At 40.6% G+C, this 18749-nt stretch overlaps 1 gene segment (V, D, J or C); it reads right to left on the bottom strand.

Moving 5' to 3' along the window:
- Window positions 1-5860: 5860 nt before the first annotated feature.
- LOC122121231 lies at window positions 5861-17018 on the bottom strand. The segment is given in 3 exon segments: window positions 5861-5995; window positions 7110-7357; window positions 16788-17018. Coding segments are annotated over 3 exon segments (432 nt in total).
- Between the last annotated feature and the right edge of the window lie 1731 nt (window positions 17019-18749).

Below are 18749 nucleotides of genomic sequence, written 5' to 3'. Positions count from 1 at the left end.
AAGGTTGGACAAATGGGATTGCATGAAATTGCAGAGCTTCTGCATGGCAAAGGACATAGCTAACAAGATCAATAGAAAGTCCACTGATTGGGACAAGATCTTCACTAACCATAAAACGGACAAGGGTCTCATATCTAAAATATACCTGAAACTCAAAAAATTAAATCCCCCAACAACAAATCTTCAAAGAAACAACTGCCCAATAAATAAGTGGGCTAAAGATTTAAAGAAAAATTTCTCCGAAGAAGAAAGAAGGATGGCCAATAGACACATGAAGAAATGCTCAACATCCCTAGCCATAAAAGAAATGCAAATCAAAACAACATTGAGATACCACCTCACTCCAGTTAGAATGGCTAAAATCAAGAACTCTAATAACAACAGATACTGGAGGGGATGTGGATAGAAGGGAACCCTACTGCATTGTTGGTGGGAGTGTAAACTTGTGCAACCACTTTGGAAAGTAGTATGGAGGTTTCTCAAAAGACTCCACATAGAGCTCCCCTATGACCCAGCAATCCCACTTTTGGGCATTTACCCTAATGTTTACAAACAAGACCACACTAAAGCTACCAGCACAACTCTGTTGATTGCAGCATTACTTACTATAGCTAAGATATGGAACCAACCCAGATGCCCCTCAGTAGATGAATGGATCAAGAAAATGTGATATATATGCACAATGGAATTCTATGCCTCCATCAGAAAGAATGACATTGCCCATTTGTTAGGAAATGGAAAGACTTGGAAAAAATTGTATTAAGTGAAGTAAGCCAGGCCCTTATTTGCAATTACTAGAATATGTCTGAGACAAGCAGAAATGGTCAGATAAGTTGGTGTTAGACGAAATGAACCCCAAGATAAGGATTCAAATGTTTTTTTCTTTCTTGAGATTGTTTCTAACATATTTATAAGATGATTTCTTTGTTGTTTTATATGTCCCTCCCCCATGGTGAAACCCCTGCTTTCACTGTATTTGATGTTGGTATAATTTGTGGATGGAAAGGGAAAAAACAAATCGTTTAAATAGGGATACAGGTGGACCCATTCAATTCTATGTTCATGAAACATTCTTCAAGATGCTTGAATTTCACAATATTGCTATTTTGTTAAACTATAAATGTGTCAAATTTTGATTGCGTAAAATTAACACAAAACTTTTTTAAAAATCTCCAATTCCAATCTTTTCAATCAGATCTCTGGTTTGCTATTTGCCTGTAGTATACTGTAAGATGTAAAATATATTTAAAAACCATTCTTAATTCAAGAAGTGTTAGCATTTCTCTATATATTTTTAGAGAGAAGGCACTATATCCATATTTCTTAGAAAGCATTTTGCTCTCCTTTACTTTGACAATCAATGCTCTGTTCAGGACAAATAAAATATAATAAAGTTAACACAAATAATATATAATAAAGTCAACAAACAAAAGTCAACAAACAAATTTTTAAAAACCCTGACCAACAAACACTAAATTCTAAGAGTTAGGAAAGGGAGTGAGAATTCCAGGTGAAGAATACGATCTCTATAAATTCACTCTCTTCTTGACTGTCATCAAGAATGAGGAAAATGTTGCACATGTGAGTTGTATTGATGTTTCTCCATGTTACTAGAAGCTATTGGTTTGGGGATTATAACACTGGCAGGCTGCCTGAAAAATACTTGTTGGGTCCCTTCTTTTCTTTCACTTTGAGGTGAGTGATGGAGAGGTGAGGAGCATGGTCCTATAGAACCTGTCTGTCCACCCAGCCCAAAACCACATTACTTTAGGTAAGAGGAAACCACACAGAGGCTTTTTCCCTTCTGAGGCTCAAGTAGAAATGCTCTTTCAGATTAAAAGGGAGAAGTTTTTCCTTGAGTGTGAATTGAGGTCAAACCCCAGGCTCAGGTTGCTCCCTAAATCCTTGGTACCCAAGACTGAAGCTGGCTGCTTTTTTTCTATAACTGGTCAAGATTTGAAGCTCTTTTCTTCTAACTAGAGATGGTATACATCTTTATCGCTCAGCAGTGTCCTCTGCAACTTCATCAGAACTGAAGGAAATATTCTTTCTCTATTTGTAAAGTATTTTCTCTGTTGACCAAAAATAACAACAATACCAACAACAAACCTCTCTTCTGCTCTACGCTCCATGCACAAGATGGAGTAAGAAAAGGAGGAAGAGGAAGTGGTGGAGGAGGAGGAGGCAGAGCACAATGAGGACAAGAAAACACTTATTGCAGTATGTCTGAGAAGCAGTTCTTTCAAGGAAAGAGGCAGGTGGAGACTTTTTTGACTTCTTTTTTTTCTTTCTTCTTTTTTCATTGTGAAAATACTGTACAGAGGGGTTATAATCACATGAGCAAGGTGATGAGTACATTTCTTTTTTATTGTGAAAATACTGTACAGAGGGGTTACAATTACATGGGCAAGATAATGAGTACATTTCTCATCAAGCATTGCAGCCTCCTCCTTTGTTTTTCCCCTACCATCCCTGCCCTCCCATCTCCACAACTACATTCCTCCCTCCCCCCACACACACACCTAAATTGTAAAGTTCGTTTTTCAATATAGCATCTTGTACATCTCATTGTTGCAATGGGTCAACCTGTGTCCCTATTTAAACAATTTTTTCCCTTCCACTCCCCAAATTATACAATATCAAATACAGTGAAAACAGGGGTTATACCGTGGGGGAGGGGCATACAAAGCAATAAAAAATCACGTTGTACCTTATAAATATGTTAGAAACAATAGCAAGAAAGAAAAAAACACTTGTGTCCCTATTTTGGGGTTCATTTTACTTAACATCATCTATCTGACCTTTTCAGCTTGTCTCGGATATATACTAGTTATTGCAAATAAGGGAAACCATGGGACCTTTGTTTCTTTGAGCCTGGCTTACTTCACTTACCGTAGGCGGGCCATACCATATCCAGGAGCCCTGATGTGTTAGCAGTAGTAGGAAAATATTGAAACTAATTAGGATAATGCATAGTAATCTTCTCTTCCAGGAAAACAGATTGTACCAAAACTATTAACTGAGACAAAGAGAAGACTATCATTTACATGCATCATATATGATGATATATGGTGACCATCCTGGGGCTTAAACACAGGGCCTCTCCCTGAGTTTTTTCGCTCAAGGCTAGCACTCTACCACTTGAGCCATAGCTCCACTTGCAGCTTTTGGGAGGTTAGCTGGAAATGATTTCTGAAAAGACAGAGACTAGCACTTCTCATGCAAGCAAGGAACTACTCAGTGGAGGTTGTTTTCCACTCTATGGTGTGCTATCCATCCATCAACCAAACTCAGCCCCTCTCACTGTAAGTCTTGGAAATCTTTGTCTACACTCCTGATAAAGTGTCTAACATCTCATATTCATTGATGAAATATAATTATTCTTTCCACTGGGAAAAGTGTCCTCTTTTTGTTGCTTTTATTCACGCTTATACTGGATTCAGGTACCTGTGGCTCACGCTTGTAATCCTAGCGACTCTGTGGGCTGAGATTTGAGAATCACAGTTCAAAGCCAGACTAGGCAGAAAAGTCCATGAGACTCTTATCTCCAATAAACTACTCAGAAAAAGCCAGAGGTTGCGCCTTGAGCACAAAGAGGCTCAGAGATAACGCACAGGCCCTGAGTTCAAGCCCTAAGACCAGCAAAAATAAATAAAAGCTTATACTGAAGGCCTTAGCACATACAGTAAGTCAAGACAAAGTTTGAAATAAAGAAGTCAAATACCTTTAAATACTAACAACCAAATTTTGTATAAAAATTTATAAAGACCTTACCAAAAGATTAGTAAACATTAAGAATATAGCAAAACATCAGGATTTACTGTTAATGCACATGTATTTGTTGTGGGTTAAATAATATTAAGTAGACTTTTACTATGTTCATAGAGGAGAAAGCCTAATAAAGTGATTTAATTTTCCTTAAATCTGTGTATATCATATATACGATATGTATATTACAATCTATTATATGTATTAAAATTAAGAAATAAATTAAAATGGCATGTGATAGATCTATAGAACAAATTCCTGACTGTGATAGTGAATTTAAACTGTCAGCTTGACTGAAGGATGTCTAGAGATTGGAAAAGCATACTTTGGGTGTGTTTGTACCCTGGCTTTAGAGAAGAATATCACATGGTCATGTGGGTAAGACTCAGCTAGACATGAAAGAAAAAAACATAGAAGGGAGATGGTCTGTTCTGTTGTTTTATTTCTGTCACTCTTTCCTGGAGTGGGTACATTTTGTATTGTTGTTACCTTTAGCCACGAGATTCCAGATTCTTGTGACTGATTCTTCTGCCTTTGAATTTGAACTTGCACCAGTGTGCTTCATCAGGTTTCCAGGACTGGGGTGGTGTACTGGCCTCTTCCTTATTCTGAGGCTTCTAGCTTGTTAGAGTGAGCAGTTGTCAGATGCACTGAGTATCCACTGTGAAGATAATCATTGCTGTCTTGATCAAGCCTCTGTGATCACGAGCCAATCTTACAAATCTTCTTTGATTATTACCTGTATACCCATATTCCATTAGTTCCATTTCTCTGGAAAATTCTAACATATTGGTGAAATATTCATCTTCAAGAGACATAAACAACTCTTCAGTGCTTCCAAAGCCCTGGAAGCTATACACCAGTCATTCCCAGAAGAGACATACCTATCAATCTCCTTACATAGGAGCAACTCCCTTCCCCATGCCTCCCCATTCCTTAGTCACTGAATAAAGCTGTTCTTATTTCCCAAGAATTGTCCCTCAGATCCTGGATTTTCTATGAACTGAGCTTCCAGTCCTGAGTCTGGTAACAAACCTGTACCAACCAACCCTATATGTCCCCATTTTCATTCCTAGAAACACAGTCAAGAGAAGTAAATGTACATATCTATAAGAAATATGGCAAGAATATCTCTAAAATTTTAATGAGTAACAGGCTCAATTTTCTTAAATCATTAAAGATGAGCAAATTATTTGATATGTTCAGATTCTGTGAACTGTATCTGTAGTAAAAAGGGAACGTCACCACTCCAATCTTAGACTTTGAATATGAAATGTTCCTACCAGTTCATGTGTGAAACACAGTCCCTAGCTGGTGGAGCTATTTGGGAAAGTGATGGAAACTGGGAGGTGAGGCCTATCTGGAGGAAGCAAGTCCCTGGAAGAGTGTGTCCTTGGGAAATGTAGCTGGTCTCTGAACCAGTTGTTTCTCTCTGTGTCCTTCCCTGTTGTATCTTTCTCTCTGCATCTCTCCCCCCCCCACACTCTCTCCTTTTCTCTCTGCCTCTCTTTCTCCCCTTCTCTTCTACTTCTCTCTCTTCTCTGTTCCTTCCCACCTTCCTTCCCTCCCTCTTTCTCTTCCCTCTCTCTCTCCCTGCTTCCCTTACCCCCTCCCTCCTGTCCACAAGGAGTGGAAGATCCTCCTCTGTCACATGCTCCTACCTCCACGACATTCCACCTTACCAGTGGCCTAGAATCTATGAGGCCAAGTGCTATGAGCTGAAATCTCTGAAACTATGAGCCAAAATAGATCTTTTTCCCACTCAAGTTGTTTGTATCAAGTTGTTTTTCCCACAGCAACAGTAAGCCTAGTACCCACCACATACACAGATGAATTTCAAAAACCATGGTGACCAAAAGAAATAAGGTGCCAAAGAGAACATATCAGATCAAGAATATAGGACCCATATGGAACCTATACTGCCTCCAAGGTAATGGATACAGTACAGATGTGACTGAGTGTGAGGGAGAACATGAGGTGATAGAGACAGTCTATGCCTTCTGCTATGTGATGGCTAAAAAGCATGTGTATACGTTTATACTCACTCAACTGCACACTTAGCATTCACTTTAAGTAAAAGTACTTTATTTCCTTAATTGTATCTGCTTTGAATAAATGAATTGAAGAATGAACAAGCAGGTGTTAAAAGAGACAGAGCATCAGAATCTGTTTCTATCTTCTTCCCTACAATGAGCAAGCTAACTTCTGAGAGGGTTAAGTTTCTTGCCTATAAGAAGATGATTGTGGGATTAATTACACAAGATGAGGAAGCCCTGAGTTCCAAGTTCAACACATAATGAATCTTCAAGACTTCAATGAATGGTGACTGGCAATAGAGTAATTTGACTACTTATGATGATTGCTAGAGTAGTTGTGATTCCCCTATTCCCTGACAGATGGTCTCTCCTATTGTGTGTTCATTTTTCTGCCCTTAAAAATATGTTTCAGGGGACTGGGAATGTGGCTTAGTGGTAGGGTGCTTGCCTAGCATGCATGAAGCCCTGGGTTTGATTGCTCAGTACCACATAAACAGAAAAGGTCAGAAGTGGCACTGTGGCTCAAGTGGTAGAGTGCTAGCCTTGAGCAAAAGAAGCTGGACAGTGCCCAGCCCTGAGTTCAAGCCCCAGGACTGACCAAAAAAAATGCTTCAGTGGTTGGAGACATAGCTCATGAGGTAGAGTACCAGCCAATGAGTGAGTGAAAGCCTCAGATACCAAGTTTGAGTCCCAATCTGGAACAAAAAGAAAGAAAGAAAGAGAGAGAGAGAGAGAGAGAGAGAGAGAGAGAGAGAGAGAGAGAGAGAGGGAGAAAGGGAGGGAGGGAGGGAGAAAGGAAGGGAGGGAGGGGGGAGGAGGGAGGGAGGGAGGGAGGAAGGAAGGGAGGAAGGAAGGAAGGAAGGAAGGAAGGAAGGAAGGAAGGAAGGAAGGAAGGAAGGAAGGAAGGAAGGAAGGAAGAAGGAAGGAAGGAAGGAAGAAGGAAGGAAGGAAGGAAGGAAATGTTTTCAGAATGTTGGACGCAAAAGATCATATTATACATGAAGTTTTTTGAAGGTCTGACATGGAAATATCATTTTTAGAACTAATTGAAAGACCAGCAGGGTGGAGAGAAGGGTTGTGTTTAGAAGAAAACATGCTTTGGGGAGACTTTTACCTTTGATATATGTAAATACCTCTCCTATGTTTGCTGTGGGTCTGAGCATACCACAGGAGAGATGGCAGCTTTCTGAACCATGTAACCTTTCTACACAGGCAGCTTGGGAGGACAGTTTGTGCACAGGGCTATACCACTGTGGGAGGGACTGTGTAACTCTGCTGGCAGTAGTAAGTGGCTATATCACTTACGTTTACTCTGTTGATTTTGAAAATGACATCTGTCCCAGACTGAATTCCTATGAAACGATCTGAGACCCCAGGATACTGGTTATCAGCATCATAGATGAGGATCTTGGGAGCTTTGTCTGGTTTCTGTTGATACCAGGTCACATAATCACTGACAGTCTCACTGGCTCTGCAAGTTACAGAGATGCTGTCTCCTGGAGACAGGGACACCAAGGCTGGAGACTGAGTCATCAGTGTGCGCCCGCTGGTGGCTGAGAAGAGAAAAAACACAAAGACATGTTTTACAGCACTAACTTCTCTTCCAGCAGATCTTGCTTCTTCTGGTCCTCTAACCTCAGAGTACTTGGATCTCTGAGGGGAGACTAAGGATCAGAGACCCACCAAGATGGGTGCTAATCAGATTCTCACTGTTAGGAGAAGAGACCTCCCCTCCTCTCAGGACTTTCCCTACAGTCGAGACCTCACTGGGCTCCAAAACAGCAGAAAGAAGAGTAAAGAAAGCAGGATGTCCATGTTCAGTGCCTGAGGCTCTCTTTCTTCATTCACTGAGCAGGTATTCCTGATGATCTTAAGGGACAGAAATGGACTCTAGAAAAAATATGCAAATGAGCAACAGCTGTTTCTAGTCAGCTGCAGAACTGAGACAAACAGGGTTTTCATTTCCTTCTGGTGTCCACATTTAATCCCACAGGAGTTTCTCCCTGGTGTTTGTAAGATTAAATCTAGCCAGGGGCTGGTAGCTCATGCCTGTAATGCTAGCTACTCAGGAGGCAGAGATCTCAGGATCACGGTTCAAAGCCAGCCTGGGCAAGAAAGTCCATAAGATTCTTATCTCCTATTAGTCACCAGAAAACCAGAAGTGTCTCTGTGGCTCAAAGTGGTAGAGCACTGGTCTTGAGCAAAAAAGCTCAGGGACATGTCCAGGGCCAGAGTTCAAATCCCCATGACTGACAAAAAAAATATAATCATCTGTAATGTCCTGCTTCTGTATTTGTCCTCAGAGGCTCAGTGTTTGTACTTAGAATAAAGGATTGTCTTCCACAAATGAAGAAAGAAAAGAAACTAGATGCCCACTCCAGACTGAAACTTTGATAGAAACATAATTGTCTCTCTAGAAATTCATAGCATATCATCTTTTAGTAATGGGTGTAAATGACAGTTATGAGTTAATGTATTGCTTTCATCCTATTCTATGAGCCATAGGCACGGGGAGAAGAAATCTGGAGCAAATTCATGTCAGTGAGAAGGCAAATAGCTTAATGACTCATATTTACCTCCATGATTCTTTATCGAGAGGATCAAAGCATCTTATATTCTGCCTTTTAGCTATTTTGTATTACTTCCTTCTCCCATCTCCCATCTTTCATTAGCTTTCCCTCATATCTGAGGGCCACTATTTTTTTTTCTTGCCTGATAATTTTCTAGGACGATCACTAAAGCCTTCCCTGTTTATTCTCACAAATGACCCAGTTTGGATGAAAACTTTGTGATCACTCTGTATTCTGAGTCTTTCTATTCCTACTGTACAGACACCGTTCCTAATTTAAAATCAGTAAACCATGTAAAATGCATTAAAATTTGTATATCATCCATCAAAATGATGGATTTTTATCTTCTGTAACAGTATTACATTCAATTATATTCACATACATCCTGGGCCCACTGGATCTCCTGGGCTCACCATTGTTGTGGTTAAACATATAATTTCCTCATAGTCACTTTTGTTTTAAGACAGTCTACAAGCCAGGCACTAGTGGCTCACTCCTATCGTTTTAACCACTCAGAAGGTGGAGAGGTAAGGATCATTGGTCAAAGGAATCCCCAGCAAGAAAGTCCGTGAGACTCTAATCTCCAAAAGCCAGCAAAAGGCAAAAAGTGGAGCTGGGACTCAAGTGGTAGAAGACCAGCCTTGATGAAAAAGCTAAAGAACAGCACCCAGTTCCTAAGTTTAAGCTTCAGGAGTGGCATAAATAAATGGATATATATACATATACATACACATATACATATGACAATCTAAAGAGCTGTGCATTTGAGAAGCAGCTTGATTTTTTAGTCACCTTCTAATACCAGACATTATAATATTCCCTTTGGGCCTTGCTTTGTAAAAACATAGAGTTTGAACTTGTGTGTGTGTGTGTGTGTGTGTGTGTGTGTGTGTGTTGTTTTTGAGGGGAGAAGTCTTTTCTTCCAAGTTTTTCTTAGATACTTATAGAACTTTATATATCTCTTCTACCTATTGGCAAAGTCTTAGGATGTTCAGTGGCTCCCACTCAGTTTCTCAGTACGTGGCTGTCTCTCTGAGAATCAGAAACTTCTCTGAAGGAAAATTCCAGTCACATCACACAACTGTACTATACTGTAGAATATTAAATAGAAAGACCCAGTAGTGTGAAATGCTCCCACCATTTCATTTTGCAGAAGTAACAAGTGTAGAAGTGTAGTGTCCTCAGCCCTTTCTAAGGAAGCCTGGTCTGTAGTTACCTATGCTCTAGATATATCTATCTGAAGTGATATTGTACAAAATGGGAAAAATCTCATTTTATTCATATGAATTTCCTATTTATGTATTCTTGCATCATTGCAGGTTTCTAATATTCCTGGAACTTGCTACAGTAAAAATGTTCGTGAAAACATAATACTTAAAATATAATACTATATAATAAAGAAAATCTGAATATATTTACTGTTTATGTATCTAGAGTTCTAAATTATACTAAAGGAAGGCTTGGACACAAGTCTAGCTGACTCAATTTTGTCCCTGTCTGACAATTCAACCAATTTTTTCCTGACTCTCCCAACCCAGTCACCCTGGGACTCCAATCATCTTGTGACAAAGGGTAAGACTGACACTCAGTCTCTTGGTTGTTCTTTCCATTGAGTTGGGAGTGTTATTGGCTTACTGAACTTTACAGTTCCACGATTCCTGTTTGGCTGTGCTTTTTTTCAGAATCTCTTTTCGTAAATGTTGACGTCTAAAAATTATATTATCTCCCTTACCTGTTCATTCAACTATTCATTCGTATCTTCTTGACATCATTGAACTTTTTTAAATTAGTGTTTTAAATTATTTATACAGAATTTCATGCATTTATGCTCCAGATATAGTATAAGCTACATTATGAGAAACTGTCTCAAACAAACTAAAACAAAACAAGAGAAAAGAAGGAAGGGAGGGAGGGAGGGAGGGAGGGAGGGAGGGAGGGAGGAAGGAAGGAAGGAAAGAAGGAAGGAAGGAAGGGAGGGAGGGAGGGAGGGAGGGAGGAAGGAAGGAAGGAAGGAAGGAAGGGAACAAGGAAGGAAGGAAGGAGAAAGAGAGAGAGAAGAATTTAGGTTGTGTTAGTTTTATGGAAAAATAAAATTGATTAACCATTAGTTGGACTTTTTTCCAACATTTGATTTCTTAACATACTACTTGGTTAGATAAGAAAATAGCTAAGACTCAAATTATATTAGAAATGAAGGCAGAAATTTTAAAATTGATACTTGGAAAAATAATGATCATAACAAACTCTAATGAACAATTCTATGCAACACATTGGATAAGCTAGAATAAAATGATAAAAATCCTAGACACAATCAATCAACCAGAGCTGAAGAAAGGAATAAAAATTATGAATAACCAATAGCAAGTAATAAGGTAAAATTGGTACTTTAAAAAATTCCCATCAGATGGGGTGACATTGATCAACTTATTGCCATTGACTTATGTAATTGTATAACCTCTTTGTACAAAAGGAATATCAAGAAATGGAAATGTTTTGGGAGAAGAGGGAAAATGAGGGGCACAGAAATGGAGGGAAGGATGGTGAACAAATGCAGCCATTGTATTCAATGTATACTATGTAATGTACACACTGTACACTGGTGGATAGGAACAGTAAGGGAAAGGGGGGAAAACCAAAGGAAGGGGTGACCTTGTCGAGAAGCATCATACTCATAGCCTGACTAATGAAATTGTAATCCCTTTATTAGAACAATAAAATTTTGAAAATTTAAATAACATCACACTTTTAAAAAATTCTATCAAAGAACATCCCAGGACTTGAGGGCTTCAGGGCTGAATTTTAACAAATAGTTAAAGAGTGATTATCAAGTTATCTGAAATGCTTCAAAACCACTGGAAAAGAGAAAATATTTCAAAACTCTAACCTTGCTTGACTAATAGAATGGCAAAAACAGCACTAAGACAACTTGCACTTTGACCCTCTGCTCTAGGAATGTAAAAACTTGATGCAGCTAATGGAGAAAAAGAGGTCCCATGGTGGATACTGAGGTGCCCAGCCAGCAGCCAACATCAGCTCCCAAACACACCCAAGACTTTCCATGGCATCACAAGTAGAGCAGGAGTAGACAATGGCATGATCATTCCCATGAGGAAAAAGATTTTATCTCTGATATGTTCAGAATTTCTTTTTTTAATAAGCTTTTTATTGTGAAAATACCATACAGAGGGGTTACAGTTACATGAGCAAGATAATTAGTACATTTCTCATCAAGCATTGTTGCCTCCTCCTTTGTTTTTCCCCTACCATCCCTTCCCTCCCACCTCCACAACTACACTCCCTCCCTCCCACCCAAATTGTAAAGTTCATTTTTCAACATAGTGTCTTGTACATCTCATTGTTGCAATGGGTCAACCTGTATCCCTAGTTAAACATTTTGTTTTTTCCTTTCCCCTCCCCAAATTATGCTGACATCAAACACAGTGAAAACAGGGGTTATACCATGGGAAAGGAATATACAAAGTAACAAAAAAATCACATGGTACCTTATAAATACATTAGAAACAATAGCAAGAAAAAAAAAACACTTGTGTCCTTATCTTGGGGTTCATTTTGCTTAACTTCATCTTATCTTATCATACATACAGAGCTTTTGATCTTTTCTACTTGTCCTAGACATATACTATTTACTGCAAATAAGAGAAACAATGGGAATCTATGTTTCTTTGGGCCTGGCAAGAAAGAAGAGGATTTGCGGTATTTTGAGCAATAGGGAGGGTTAAACCCAGTGCCTCATATTTGATAGGCAAGTCATCTAACATTTGAGGCACATACTCAATCTCTTTTGCTTCTTAGTTATTTTGCAAATGGGATCTCTTCCTTATATTCAGGCCATCCTTGATAGAGATTCTCCTACTAATACTTCCTGCATAGCTGGAATAATGGACATTTTCTTAAATTGGTTGAGATGCAGTCTTATGAACTACTTGTGCCTGGGGTGGCCTTGAATTATGATTCTCCTTATCTCTGCCTCACAAATAGGTAACATTCTAGTTTGGAGCACCATGTACAGCTAGTTTTATCATTAATTTAAAATTCTCTACAGAAAATTCAGCCTTAAATAGAGACCCAGAAACACAACAAATCAAAAAACGGTTGGACAAATGGGATTGCATGAAGCTGCAGAGTTTCTGCATGGCAAAGGACATAGCTAGCAAGATCAATAGAAAGCCCACACATTGGGAGAAGATCTTCACTAGCCATACAACAGACAAGGGTCTCATATCTAAAATATACCTGGAATTCAAAAAATTAAATCCCCAACAACAAATCCTCAAAGAAACAACTGCCCAATAAATAAGTGGGCTAAACACTTAAAGATAAACTTCTCTGAAGAGCAAGTAAGAATGGCCAATAGACATATGAAGAAATATTCCAGCTCTCTAGCTATAAAAGAAATGCAAATCAAAATAACATTGAAATTCCACCTCACCCCAGTTAGAATAGCTATAATCAAGAACTCTAATAACAACAGATGCTGGAGGGGATGTGGACAGAAGGGAACCCTACTGCATTGTTGGTGGAAGTGTAAACTTGTTCAAACACTTTGGAAAATAGTATGGAGGTTCCTCAAAAGACTCCACATAGAGCTCCCCTATGACCCAGCAATCCTACTTTTGGGATTTATTCAAATGATCATAAACAAGACCATAATAACGCTACCAACACAACTATGTTTATTGCAGCATTATTTACCATAGCTAAGATATGGAACCAACACAGATGCCCCTCAGTAGATGAATGGATCAAGAAAATGTGGCGTATATATATATATATATATATATATTGGAATTCTATGCCTCCATCAGAAAGAATGACACAGCCCCATTTGTTAGGAAATGGAAAGACTTGGAAGAAATAATATTAAGTGAAGTAAGCCTGTCCCAAAGAAACATAGGTCCCATGGTTTCCCTTATTTGTAATAAATAGTATATGTCTGGGGCAAGTAGAAAAGGTCAAAAGCTATGTACATATGATAAGAAGTTAAGTGAAATGAACCCCAAGATAGGGACACAAGGGTTTTGTTCTTTTCTTGACATTGTTTCTAAGGTATTTATAAGGTACCATGTGATTTTTTTAGGGGGGAGGGGTCCTGTGGTGGGGCCTGAACTCTGGGCCTAGGTGCTGTCCCTCAGCTCTTCAGCTCAAGGCTAGCGCTCTACCACTTGAGCCACAGGGCCACTTCCAGCTTTTTGCTTTTTGCTTATGTGGTGCTGAGGAATCGAACCCAGGGCCACATGCATACCATGTAAACGCTCTACCACTGAGCCAACTTCCCAGCCCACCATGTGATTTTTATTGTTGCTTTGTATATTCCTTCCCCATGGTATAACCCCTGTTTTCACTGTTTGATGTCGGTATAATTTGGGGAGGGGAAGGGAAAAATAGGGATTCAGGTTGACCCATTGTAACAATGAGAGATATACAAGACACTATGTTGCAAAATGACTTTACAATTTAGGCGGGAGAGGGGGGAGGGGGGGAGGGATGAGGTAGTGGGGGGGACATTAGTTGAGGAGGTGGGAGGGAAGGGATGGTAGGAGAAAAACAAAGGAGGAGGCTGCAATGCTTGATAAGAAATGTACGCATTACCTTGCTCATGTAACTGTAACCCCTCTGTACAGTATTTTCCCAATAAAAACTTATTTTTTTCATTTTATTTTATTTTATTTTGTGAACATACTGTACAGAGGGGTTACAATTACATGGGCAGGATAATGCGTACATTTCTTATCAAGCATTGCAGCCTCCTCCTTTGTTTACCCTTCACATCCCTTCCCAGCCGCCCCCCCCCACCCCCCCCCCACCCAATCCTCCCCCCCCCCCCCCCCCACCAACGTTGTAAAGCTCATTTTTCAACATGACAACTTGTACTTCTCATTGTTGCAACAGGTCCACCTGTATGCTTAAACAACTTGTTTTTCCCCATCTCTTCCACAAGTTATACTGACATCAAATATAGTGAAAGCAGGGGTTATACTGTGGGGGAGGGACATACAAAGCAACAAAGAGATAATCTTATAAATGCGTTAGAAACAAATGCATGAAAGAAAAAAACATTAAAATACATATCTAAGGGTTCATTTTCCTAACATCACATATCTGACCTTTTCCGCTTGACTCATACATATACTAGATATTGCAAATAAGGGAAACCATGGGACCTATGTTTCTTTGGGCCTGGCTTACTTCACTTAATATAAATTTTTCCAAGTCTTTCCATTTCCTAACAAATGGGGAAATGTCATTCTTTCTGATGGAGGCATAGAATTCCATTGTGTATATATACCACATTTTCTTGATCCATTCATCTACTGAGGGGCGTCTGGGTTGGTTCCATATCTTAGCTATGGTAAATAATACTGCAATAAACATAGTTGTGCTGGTAGCTTTAGTGTGGTCTTGTTTGTAAACATTTGGGTAAATGGCCAAAAGTGGGATTACTGGGTCATAGGGGAGCTCTATGTGAAGTCTTTTGAGGAACCTCATATTGCTTTCCAAAGTGGTTGAACAAGTTTACACTCCCACCAGCAATGAAGTAAGGTTCCCTTCTGTCCACATCCCCTCCAGCATCTGTTGTTAGAGTTCTTGATTTTTGCCATTCTAACTGGAGTGAGGTGGTATCTCAATGTTGTTTTGATTTACATTTCTTTTATGGCTAGGGATGTTGAGCATTTCTTCATGTGTCTATTGGCCATCCTTCTTTCTTCTTCAGAGAAGTTTCTCTTTAAGTCTTTAGCCCACTTATTTATTGGGCAGTTGTTTCTTTGAGGATTTGTTGTTGGGGGATTTAATTTTTTCAGTTCCAAGTATATTTTAGATATGAGACCCTTGTCTGTTGTATGGCTAGTGAAGATCTTCTCCCAATCCGTGGGCTTTCTATTGATCTTGCTAGCTATGTCCTTTGCCATGCAGAAGCTCTGCAACTTCATGCAATCCCATTTGTCCAACCTTTCTTTGATTTGTTGTGTTTCCGGGTCTCTGTTCAGAAAATTTTGGCCTGTGCCAAGAAGACCTAGGGTTTCTCCTAATCCATCCTGTAATGTTTTCAGAGTGTCTGCTTTGACTTGGAGGTCTTTGATCCATTTGGAGTTGATTCTGGTGCAGGGTGATATATAAGGATCTAGCTTTAGTTTTCTACAAGTAGTTTACCAATTTTGCCAGCACCATTTACTGAAGAGGCTGTCTTTCTTCCATTCTATTGTTTTAGCTCCCTTATCAAAGATTAGATGGCTATAGGTCTGTAGGTTCTAAAAACTTATTTTTTAAAAAAGAAAATTCAGCCTTAAATGCCTCAAGTTGAAGTAACACATTTCTACCTCTTCTCCTATTGGCATGAAACTGAGACCCAATTGGCAGATAGGGGTATCGGGCTGACATAAACCTCCAAGCCAGCTGTTCCAGCTTCCTTCAGCTGCAAGACAGAGCCCAGGTAAAGCAGCAGATAAGTCTCCCTTTCGAACCAGAAAATCACAAGAAACAAGAAATCATCATTTCAGTCTTCAATTTTGAAGTGCACTGTGCGCATTATGATACTGCATTATGCAAACGTTAGTCAATAAATTCCAGTGAAGCATCTGTCTAGACCACAGGTTGCTCCTCCTCCCTTCCACTGTTTCCTCTATGTGGATCTGGTTTCAATGTGAGGTCACAGTTCTAACACCTGCCCCTGCTTCAACAGCTCAGAAAGCACACACTCTGAAAGCAAGGCCATCTGCTGTGTGTGCTCTTCACACGTCTCCCATTACGCCTCCTGCAGGAAGCAAGTATGTTTGCAGCAGGGCAGCAGGGATGTTTTTATTTAGAAATCCATCACTGTGAGAGGCTGGCTGAAGTGCTGCTGGCAGTAAAACACTCCAAAGTCTTCAGCTTCCACTCCATGGATGGCAAGAGAAAAGAAAATGCCAGAACCACTTCCCCGGAACCTGGAAGGGGTTCCAGCAGCCCTGGCAGAAGCCCCGAAGATGAGCAATCTGGGAACCTCCATGGGTTTCTGATGGTACCAGGCCATGGAGGTACCGACATTCATGCTGCTTCTACAGGCAATGGAGACAAAGTCCCCTAGACTTGCAGCTAGGGTGTCTGGAGACTGAGTCAGGATGATCTGTGCTCTGCAGCCTGAAAGGACACCCCACCCAAGCAACACAAAGTATTACTTCTCCCAAAGGATTCCAGGGAAAACTATGCAATCCCTGTTCCTCAGAGAGGCAGAGGACTGGTTCAAAACTGCCTCAATATTGATTGTTAGCCTCGGACTCTGTGCCTTGGTTTATTAAATAAGAATTAAGTTAGAAGAACTCCAAAGATTGTAATTTCCCAGGTATACTTAAAAGGCATTGTCTCTGGGTCAAGAGCTAAGTTACCATCCCAACAGTTGCAGAGAAAATGCACTCACCCCAAAAATCCACCACCAGGAGACAGAGGAACCAGGCTAGGAAGCTCATCTTGAAGAGAAGCCCACAGCATCCAGTGGTTCAAGACCCAAAGGTTGAGGAGAGAGGATTTGGGGACCTGGTTTTCTGTCCACTGCTCTGGAATTGGAGCTCATGTCCTGCTTAAATAAACAGAGGTTCCCTTGAAGTCCATTTGCATATCTGGTGGTGTGAATCAGAGGCTTTCTACAGGGTTTCCCAGGGTTCTCAGGCCCACTTCACCTGCATCACCTGCAGGTGATGGGCACCTTTGGTCCAACAGAGACTGGACTAAGTGGGACACTGATGCTGTCCCATTCACAGAAGACAGAATGGAAGGGTCTCCCAGAAGCATCAGAGTGGCCCTGTACATTCTGTTCTCATGAAGATGAAGAGCTATTCTACTTCTGCTTCACCCTGAGGCCAAGTTAACAGCTGACCAGGCAATCCAATAGGAGAACCCAGCTAACCTGTGGGTCTACAGAGCCTTCGGGCCCTACAGGCCTTCATTGCTGGCTTTCATCAGGAGACAGTTCCAGGAGTCCGAGCAACTGGCTCTTCAGGGAACAGTACAAGAAGCTATGGGAAGGCAGGTCTTTCTAAGAGGCCAAGTGAAGGAAAGGCAGGCAAACACTTGATGTTTAGCTATAAGACTGAGAAAGATTAGATATTATATTCCTGAATGAAATATTTCTCCTGTCTATTGGGTCAAATCAGGACTAAAAACCTGATTTGCATAACACTTTGCCAACATTTCAAAATGCTTCGTGAAATAAACAAAAAAAAGGCCAAATTTATAATCCTTTCTACACCTGAGAAGATTTTGTCTTCACACATGGCCACAGCCAGTAGGGAGGGTTCACCTGAGAGTCCAGGTGAATCTACACCCTTCTTGAGTTCTAGGAGCAAAAGATTAGGAAGGGGTCCTCTAGGACTCTTTCAATTGCTGCCTCTATTGTGGATTTCACAGGTTTATTTAGAAGTGTGTACCAGTACCGGGGCTTGAACTCAGAGCCTCATACTCCAGTTTTGCTTTTTCCACTCAAGGCTCATACTCTATCATTTGAGTTATACCTCTACTTCTGGCTTTTTGCTGGTTAACTGGAGTTCAGAGTCTCACTGATGGACAGAGCTTTCCTGCCTGGGCTGGCTTCCAATCATGATCTTCAGATCTCAGCCTCCTGAGTAACTAAAAATACAATTGTGAGCCACGAGTACCCAACTCCTTCTAGAATTTTGTAAACTCAGAAGAAAACTTCTACCTAAGCATGATTTAAGAGATACTTATAAAGAGAAATTGTTTCCTGAATTTTTTCAGCCCAATGTAAAAGAAGTGGCAAGAACTTAGACAGAAATTCCTCTCCAAGAGAAAATGGGTTGGGTCCCTCAGCCACAAGAGGTGCAAACAAGCAGAACATTTACAAGCTCCAAGAAAGCCTGGGAGAGGAGGAGGAGGAGGGTATGACAGGAAGAGAGGATGGATATGAAAGTACCTTCACATGACAAGTGTCACTGAAGGTGACTAGAGCTCTGGCCCTCTAGGTGAGGGAACTGGTTACACAGGTCCCTCTTCCTGTCATCACCTATTGAAGGTATCCTGGGCACCACTCTTTCGAGGCTCTGTTTCCTGCCATGTGCAGAGCATGGTACAGAGCAGATATGGCCACTGGAAGTCAGCAGAGGTACAAAGAAGGGGAAAAGCCCCAGAATCAAGGCAGAGATTACTACATCTCCTCCCAAAAGATAGGTGTTGTGGTTCTAACCACTGCATACAGTACATGTCTCTGGCACAGGCTCCTGACTGGCCTGTTGCAAGCAAGCAACTGCTCTCCTAGTTTAGGCTCCAGGACAAGCAGCAGGAGGTTTGTGTAGAGGCTGTACCACCGTGGAGTGGCCACCCACAGGCATGCAGTAGCAAAACCCCTGGAGTCCTCAGACTCCCAGGG

This window comes from Dipodomys spectabilis, unplaced genomic scaffold (genome assembly GCF_019054845.1).
Source record: "Dipodomys spectabilis isolate Male_0828 unplaced genomic scaffold, ASM1905484v1 ptg000187l, whole genome shotgun sequence".
Classification (NCBI taxonomy): Eukaryota; Metazoa; Chordata; class Mammalia; order Rodentia; family Heteromyidae; genus Dipodomys; species Dipodomys spectabilis.
This window is presented reverse-complemented; position numbering and strand designations above follow the sequence as displayed.